The 8,971-nt window shown below is 51.8% G+C and overlaps 3 protein-coding genes across 3 annotated transcripts; 1 reads left to right on the plus strand and 2 right to left on the minus strand.

Annotated features, from left to right (window-relative positions):
- Positions 1–420: 420 nt before the first annotated feature.
- AYO21_11616 (hypothetical protein) lies at positions 421–1,709 on the plus strand (the record flags this gene model as incomplete). The annotated part of the gene is made up of 4 exons (XM_022661503.1): positions 421–630; positions 690–945; positions 993–1,516; positions 1,587–1,709. The coding sequence occupies 4 exons, from the start codon at positions 421–423 to the stop codon at positions 1,707–1,709; spliced, it is 1,113 nt and encodes a 370-aa protein (XP_022506192.1).
- A 4,092-nt stretch (positions 1,710–5,801) lies between these two features.
- AYO21_11617 (hypothetical protein) lies at positions 5,802–6,644 on the minus strand (the record flags this gene model as incomplete). The annotated part of the gene is made up of 1 exon (XM_022661504.1): positions 5,802–6,644. The coding sequence occupies one exon, from the start codon at positions 6,642–6,644 to the stop codon at positions 5,802–5,804; it is 843 nt and encodes a 280-aa protein (XP_022506193.1).
- An 805-nt stretch (positions 6,645–7,449) lies between these two features.
- AYO21_11618 (hypothetical protein) lies at positions 7,450–8,603 on the minus strand (the record flags this gene model as incomplete). Its single annotated transcript, XM_022661505.1, has 3 exons — positions 7,450–8,094; positions 8,147–8,356; positions 8,460–8,603. 3 exons carry the CDS (start codon positions 8,601–8,603, stop codon positions 7,450–7,452), a joined length of 999 nt encoding a protein of 332 aa, XP_022506194.1.
- Between the last annotated feature and the right edge of the window lie 368 nt (positions 8,604–8,971).

An 8,971-nucleotide genomic window follows, 5' to 3' on the forward strand; every position in this document is an offset into this window, starting at 1 on the left:
GTGTGGTAGATAGTACTGCCAGCCATATTTGTGCGACCCAAGTGATCCAAAATCCCACGAAGCTTTCATAGAGCTCTGTGACGCGCAATTGGGGCTGCTCCCCTTTGGCTGATCCCTGACTGGGCCGCAGCCAGAATCGGTCTGGAAACCCATCAGTCGGTTGCGACAAATCAATTCTGTGATGTCGACACAAGATCCACGGTACCAGTGATGTTGCCCGTCTGCCTCGCTCAACATCTCGACGAGTACAGTGGTGGAAGACGAAAAACCAGCAGGAATCACTACCTAGTCTTTGTCTCGCGGAGGTAGTGGACGTCTGTCAGCGAAGAGATGCAAGAGGGAGGAAATAATTTTGGAGTCTATGCAGAAGGAAGTGGTCCTGCGCAAGACCAGTTCGGTCCTGAGGTTGAGCAGTTCAACATGCCTGGTTTGATCCAATCCGGTAACTCGTCGCCCACTGTTCGCGACATGGCGGTAGAAGGGCCACCCTCATCTCCTGCCGATAAAAAGAGAAACAAACTGGGGTACCATCGCACTGCCGTCGCATGTGGTCAGTCTCTGTACCTGGCTTCCTTGTGCGCGACATTTCTGACCAAGTACCAGTCCATTGCCGACGGCGCAAGATTCGCTGTATGCCTGATTACAATGACCCAACAGGCCGATGCCAGAATTGCATTCGCCTCAAAAAGGAGTGCGTTTTCTTGCCGATCGACCCGCAAAATCCGCCCACAGCGAAACGACCTCGCTCGGGGCAAAAGACAGCGGATGGCTTCGTGAACGAGGGTGAAGCTTCAGTCTCGTCATCCTCTCCAGGTGGCATCCTAAGAAGCAGCTCCATGGAACAAATAAGTTATGGGAGGGGATCCTTGGACACTCCTCCCATGTCCAATGAAAGTCCTGGGTTCCCAACTTTTCAGCCGGCATCCAGATCCGTCTCTGTCCATGGTAGGAGTTTGATCGTGTCTTTGTCTTCGAGGGCTGACGCATTTCAGGCTTTGATTTTGGGCATGGGTACGACCCTAGTCAACACCAGCGTCAACATCAGCAAGTCCTCGTCCCGTCTCCGTACTCACAGGGGAACTTTGATGTGGATTCGATGAACCCTTCGTTCTATCAGCAGCAGCAGCAGCAACAGCACTCATATGGACATCCAGTTGGCACGCCATATTCGTCAACGTTTGCTCCGAGTTCCTTACCTTCCGTGATGACAACGATGTCTCAGGAACAGACTCGTGCGTACCAGACGTCTGTCCCCAATGGTGGCTATGGATGGACAAACCCTCCCGCGAGATCGATGTCATCTGACCAAACCGACGAGTTGTCATCTGGTTTCCCCACCCCATACCGAACAAACACATATCCGTCCTTCGACAGAGGAATGACGGGCCAGATGCAGCATCTACCTCCAACCAGTTCGAGCATGGTGCCAATGGGCATAGAGAGTCGGCACACTTCGACGACTCCGAATTTTCAGGACCACACGTCATACCAGCCTATGCAAACCAATATGCACTCGGTATGGATGGGGGGAAATGTTGGTGCAATGCAACAATTGCCCGGAACTTCCGACGGCTTTCACTCCCAAGGCTGGTATCAACCTCATCCAGGGGTGGCAAACATACATCAAGAGGAGGAACAAGCTCGTATACTACCGTCGCAGAATCACAGTGCGCAAGAAGGTCAGCGTAAGCCTGGCTGAAGCCGACTAAATACATTAACCAAATTACCTTTTCGTTCAGTTGCGACAAAGCTCTCTCAAACCCCTATCGCCCACAGCAGACTGAGTCCGAGTTCTAATGCCATTGGCAAGCTCGACTCAGACCAGTTGGATTTGAGAAGATCCAGGGTTGACCTCTCCTCTGGATGTGGACGGCCGTAGCGGCCGGAGGTGTGAATCATGTTTCCGAGAGGGTGTTTGGGCTCGTCCGAGCACCAATTTAAATGGTAATGGTTCATGCACAAAGTTTCTGAAGCTTTCAACTCGCACAACCTTTGCAACGAAGCGGCTTCGGCCTTTCAGGTTCCACTAGGTATCTTGCGGTCCAGAAACCCCAGAATAGCTAGAGGGCAAAGGTGCGTGATGCTCCATTGGAGTCTGGCAGGCCTCAGAGACTTGAAGGGGTCGGACAGACCATCCTGAGATCCAAGACTGGCGGCGGTCTGTCTGGGGAGGTCTCGAAACCGGGCGCTTTGCTTGCCTTCGCTGTCGTCAGTCTCGAAATGATAGGACTATTGGCGCAGTCTCGATCCTCAAAACTATAGCAGTCGACTCTCGAAATCTCATTCTTTGGCTGCCATCCTTGACAATATGTCGGAGCTTCTTGACCTTCTCTTCCACGACAATCGACACTTTATACGCAAGTCTCCCAAATAAGATCAAACCCAGATTGCCGAGCCGTGCGACCGAAACGAATGCCTTTCAAGTTCTGGAAGACCCCGGTGTGAGATTTCTGTCAGTCATCGGCAGGACATGTCTCACGGGTTGCACGGAGAGATGTCAGTCTATTCCATCTGCCGATCTCACCGAGCAAGTTTGGTGCTATATGGGGGCTGGTAAGTTTAGAATATCCCCTCAATCCGTTGAAACCATCCTGAAATGACTGGTATCGTGCAAGTCGGTCTTCCATGGCACAGCACTTCACCCTGGGTGAAGTACCGCAAATCGGCAAGGAAGAAGTGTCAATGTGACCGCCGTCACTGCTTGGAGTGTCGCCCCTGGAGCACAACGGGTCATTGCACCAGCCGTCGAAAGATCGATATGCCAAAGATATGCTGTCCCAGTCTAAAAATGTCTTGGACAAGATCGAATTCCCCCTCGCCTGGAAGTCGAGCCACCGGCACCATCACGACGGTCAAACCTTCACTCGGGGCACGGCCTCGACTACCATGCATGGTGCATGCGGGTGCGGGTGCGGGTGCGGCTCATGGTTTGCAGATACAGTGCAGATGGACTGCCTCCTTAAGGGGGGATTTCCTGAGCAACCGCGGAACGAACTGAGTTGAGAACAAAAGCGGATTTTGTGGTTACGCAGGCAACTTCATAGTCAGGAGGTGGCCCTGTGTCCATTTGAAGATTAAGGGAGGACTGGGAGGGACTGCGCCAGCCAGGTGGCTTGATGGTCTTGACACAGAAAAGAAATTTGAAGAGAGTCGGATTCGTTGTGTTGCTTGTAGGCAGCGCAGACGGGTTTGCCTCATGCGGAAAAGGGAAAAGAAAAACAAATGGGAAATGTTGGTCACGTGCCACCCAAATCCCTTCAGGTTCCGTCGTGTTCGTCCTTTGTCCTCTCAGTTCATCAACACACCGACACTTTCGTTCAAGTACTTCGTGCTCGGAGCTTTGCATGAATCCAGCAACACCACTCAAAACAGCTTCCTCTCAACCTATCGAGACTTCCAAAGAACCTGCCACGGATTATCGTCCCAGGACCGAACGGCTATTGTGGCAATTCCTGAGGGCACCTCGACAGGAAAAAGACTGGGCCAGTGGATATCAGACAATGAGCTTGGAGGGAGAACAAAAGGGCTGTTTTCACGCTATGCTCAGCCAAAAACGGGTAGCCCATGGCCATGCCGAGGAATGCTTGACACACCCTAACAGGCTTGATTGAGGGCCACCAGGAGTCGGCCATGGACCAGAGACAATGGACCATTGTGGCGATTGGAAGTCACTGATTTACAAAGGCAAGCAGCTCCAGATGCGGTGAATCGTCTGATTCCTGTGCTCCACACCAGAGCTGCCTGTTGGTGGTCCTTTCATTCGTAATTCATTGTTTAGGCAGAGGCAGTGATATCGAGGCTTGAGCTCTATGGGACCTTTATCTCAACTGCCAACAGTCGAGTCTACACTTTGGTGGTTGTTTTTTTTTTTTTTTTGAGAGAAAAATTCTTTCCATTAACCACATACGTTCAAATAGGAAAGGAACCGTTCCTCCCGTCTCACTCCCCACAAAGGGCTGTACTTCCTCGTCCATTGCTCGATCTCGTCCCGTCAGCGGCATCAAGGTGAGGCCACCGCCACAATGGCACAGCTTTCGCAATCAATACGGAATAAATCAACGCAGGACCGACTATCATCTCTTCCTGGTGAGCTCCAGCTCCAGATCGCAGAGCATCTCAACTACTCTGATCTCGTTCGTGTTCGGCGAGCATCAAAGGCCTTGAGACACTGCTTCGCTGACCCTTCGATTCGATTGATTGACGAGATGGCAAAGGCTTGGGCTGAGATCGAACGCAAATTTCAGGACTGCTATTTCTCCGTGGATACGAATATGTCGTTGTTGGGACTTGATGTCAATCTTACATCCACTGTACAAAAAGTGGAGGAGTACGCCATGGAACGTGGCTTCTCTAACACGTTAGTCCGATGGCTTGTGCGTCCCAGTCTCTACCACTTCTCTTGTTCCAAGTGCCATACCATGAAACCTTGGACGGATTTCCCAAGCGAAAGCCTGCGTCAAACATTTCCTTTCAGACCGCGCGCAAATCCTTTGATGACCCAACAAGATAACAAGATGATTCTAGAATCCATGACTTGTGGAGCTTGTACCGCAGCAGAACAACCTCGCGCATACCATAGTCTTGGTCTCCGCAACGGAACGAGTTCAATTATTAAATGTCACAGGTGTCTCACAATCAAGCAGGCTCCCCACGACCTGTCGTTCAGGCTCCGTTTCTCCGGATTCTGCCAACAGTGCTTTGGGGAGGTCCATCAGGACTGGTTCGAGTACAAGAGCTTTCTACAGGACTGTCTAGCCAGAATGGAAGCCTACGAGAAGAGCGTGGACATGGAGTCGTTGTGGTGGAGAGGATTTCCCGAGTGCCCTGTGCCGGCCGAGTTTGTAGCCGCCTTGAACAGCCCGAATCATCGACCTTTGCCCAGCTGCAGAGAGATCGTCCTCGCTCAACTCTCTCTCAGAGCGGCCAACCTCCGACTTCGTGAGCTCTCGCTGGGACAAGATGCTCCAGACCTCTCTGTTCCAGAATCAACAGAGCCGTAATAACGATGTCCTGACAGGGGAAGTCGCACAAAACACTAGACCTTGGAGTTGTACACACGACACCCCAGCTTTCTGGTTCACAGAACCTTGGTGCGAAAGGTAGGTCTCCAAAAGGAGCACATAGAGACAAGTACGAGTACGAGTGCCTGTCATGGCATGGCATGGCATGGCAGGTACTTCCTCTCAGGGTTTCCACATCATTTACTACTCTCATTTCAAGTCTGAGAGTGATGTCCAATGTCATGCATTTCCCATCATTAAATTTAATTTCTCTCCCTCTCGCTCCTGTGTGGGTGGGTTGATATACTTCTACCAGGTATATTCCTACCTGTATGGTTCTATATTCTCATGCTCGTGAATATATATCACAGATCTTTGTTCCTCGCACATTTCAACCCGTGCGGATGATCTCCTCCCTCTCTTTGGTAAAAGTGTCGTCTGCCCTACTATTTTTAACGAGGTGCCACATTTAGAAGGCAGCCATGGTAGAGAATATTAGACACACACAAAGGTGATGAAGAGGTGGAGATGTGGGGAGAGAGAGAAAGAGGAAGTCAAAAGATCCAAAGTGTTCACATTCCCGTCTCCATCCAAGGCCGGATGAGACTCTTGCCAATGTTAGCCAGCCCTAAGCCCATACTCCCCCAAAACTCCCTGCCAGGGTATCACAGTGCGATGCAGAAAACAAACAATACACAATATCCGTCCCAAATCCCGGTTCCGTCATGGTTCCGTGATGTCTCGGTACAATGTAAACACTGCCACGCCATAAGAATGATAACGCCCTATGTTCAGCGGAACCTATGACAAGCCGACAGCAGCCTTGCACGACTGGCAGAGATGAGAACCCGTCGACTGGACAGGCACCTCGGTGTGGTTGATGGCCCAGCAGCGCAGACACCGAGTGGCTCGGCTGCCGGGCAGTGTGAATGCAGGATGCTGCACCGGAAGCTGTGACGAGCTTGGCTGGTGGTCGGCGGTGGCGGCGGCCTGCTGCTCAGTGTCGAGCGAGTGCTCTTGGTCCATGGATAGGCACGCCGAACAAATACCGGCCTCCTTTGATCCAGCCTCGACTCTCCCCAGGGAGTTGCACCACCTGCAGACGACCCAGGTACGTCTCCCGTCCTTGATCACGCTGCCTTTGTCCCAGATCCCCTTCTTGACGCCACACGCCTTGCAGAACCGTCGACCGGCTTCGCCGTGCCCGAGACTCCTCCTCCCCGTGACCTGTCCCTTCACGAAGCACTCTCGTGGCAGACACTTTAGGCAGGCGTAGCAGTTCAACCGCTCCGCTCTCATTATGCGGTTGCGGTGAATGTTGTTGAGCGAGTTCATTGGCGCGTTGGTGCCGGCGATGCCCGGGCTTTGTGGAGGCGGAGCTGCCTGGACGGTCTGGGGAAACACGCTCGCCCAACGACGTTGGTTCGTATACGCCACTTGCCGACGTTGGTATTCGGCGTGTTCTTCGGCGACGAGTCTGACTCGGAGAGCCTGTCGAATCTCTACCATCCGGGCCAGGGGCACGAGTGTCGCTGCCGAGCGACATGTCTGGCGGAAGGTAAGGAGGGACTCGTAGTCCAGGCCAGACATCAGGTCGTCAAACATGTCCACTGGCAAGTCGAAAATGCCTGCGTAGCTCGTCATGCTGGAGACTGGCTTCTGTTCAAGGGACCTTGAGGCTGGTTTCTCGCCCAGGGGTTTCTAAGTCAGAGGCAAATGCAGAGATCTGATGAGAAGATCGCTGTTGCTTCTTCTGTCTGATGGCGAGACCCACCCAGCTTCAAGACTCCTCTTCGGTTGTTGCTCGTAAGCTCCAGCCAGATCCGATGAATCTTGACGAGAGTATTGCCAAAGACGATAGAGTGGAAGAGGACCAGGAGCAGAAAAACTGATATATATATATGCTCATAATCCCATCAGCAGCCTAGCCGGTAGAGCGTGACTCACACAGGGAAAGAAAGTGCAGAACTCGCACGTTAATGGGCAAATATATATATAACATGTACAGATGGTGACGGGAGGAGGTGGTGACGAGACTAAGACAGAAGTAAAGACGGAGCCCGTTTGGAGCTTGTCACCTCGGATTATTATTGTTCCGCTGCCCAATACCCACTTATTCGGGAGTCACACCGTCCTCAAGGCTTCACCCCCTTTTTTTCTTGAAGTGGCATTGGGAGTGGGATTGTCCTGTCAACTGAACTGCCTACCAGTGACGCCCAGCCTTGTGAATACATACATGTACGTACGAGGTACCAAAGGTGGAGTAACACGCCTGACAATAACGGTTTGTTCGTTGACACATTGCAAAGTTACTTCTTGTTTCAAGCGCAGTGCATGGACAAATTCGACAAACAACCTTCAGTAGGACAAAATCTACTAAATTCACACAAAATCTGCTGAATTGGCCAGGGTGAATGACAGCACGGTCACCCTGCTACGCTGCTGCCATCTACTTTGTCTGCCCAGCTGCCCTGGTGGCATCGTGGTTCACAACCCAGTCGTCCGTCTCCTTGACCTCGTTCAATCCCCAGGCTGTGCTGCTGTCGTCGTGCACCGTTGTTCTCCGCAGATCTCGCTTGTACTTGCCTTCAAACGCCCCACCATTGGCTCTGTGCAGGGTGCATCGGTTGTCCCAGATGATCATGTCCGAAGGGTTCTTCCACTCAACGCTAATGGTGTACTTCTTCTGGGTGACATGGTCAAGGAGTTTCTTGATCAGTGCATCGGATTCCTCCTTGGGAATTCCTTCTATGTGGTGCGAGTGTGCCGCGATATAGATGTTCCTGCGACCACTTGGCTCGTGGATCTGAATGAGTCGATGCCGGGCCATGACACCTCCGTTGGTCGGATCGAGGTCTTTAAAGAACTCGGGCGATCCCAATTTGCGAGACTGGGCGATTGAGTGTTGAACAATATAATCTTTCTCGAGGAGTTCTCTTTGAAACTCTGGGTCAAGCTCGTCCCAGGCGGTGCGCGAGTCAGCGAAGTCAGTGTTTCCACCATTCCCTGGTGGTGGAATTTCCACTGCGCGTAGTAGAGAGAAACTCGCGCGTCTGGGGTTGAACGAGGAGTCCACATGGAACAGAGCATTCCCCTGTGATACAAAGTAAGCTTCCAGGTCCAAAGGATGTTTTGGGTGTGCTCACCTTGCCATAATGTGCTCTCGGACTGTTGGGATCCAGAACACCGCCTTGATCATCGATATTCCCAGCATCGAATAACTCGTAGTAGTTATATCTGGGCTTGCGGCCTTCCACCATATACCGTTTCATGGTGTCAAGATCGCCGATGCGTCTGGAGAACTCAATGTGGCTCAAATCATCCAGGCCAGTATTGCGGAAGACGCAAACACCATACTAATGTATAAAGGCGTCAAGTCAGCTCCAAACCACGACGAAGTATGTCTCCAATTAGGCGAGATGGGACAAACAAGACTTGAAGAAACAGGAGTGTTGGTACCTTGGCCATTGCGGCGAGAATCTCGTTGAATTGTTCATCGGATAAATTCTGGAAATTAACGCCTTCAACCTCGGCCGCGAATGTAGGATGAAGTTTGTGGATGGTGATGGTGTTGAATTCTGGCTCCTCAGCGTAGCTACCCATTTCGTATGTATTGTTGCTTCTTATTAGGGGCTTGTGAGGGTGCCGTGGTCGTTTTGATGGTAACCAGGTGTCTGTTCTGCTCAACGGAGGGTAGACTGAGTTTTGGGAGACACACTTCGCTTGGTGATTGCTGCGTATAGATACCTCCCTTTGCGCCGGTTCCAGGAGTCATCCTCCGCAACGAGGGTCGAAATCCGTCTTTGTTGCTTAGGTAAAGATGGGGCTTCCGAGATCGTGGGGCAGAATGTGGAGGGTACCGGTCGGGGTAGGGCGCCTCAATAGAGTTGCGTCGGCAAGTATTAGAGCGTAAATGTCAAACTATAAGCATATACCACCCGTCAGATCAACCCGAGTCAGCAAACCGCCTT

This window comes from Fonsecaea monophora (genome assembly GCF_001642475.1).
Source record: "Fonsecaea monophora strain CBS 269.37 chromosome Unknown Scaff170, whole genome shotgun sequence".
In the NCBI taxonomy this organism is placed as follows: Eukaryota; Fungi; Ascomycota; class Eurotiomycetes; order Chaetothyriales; family Herpotrichiellaceae; genus Fonsecaea; species Fonsecaea monophora.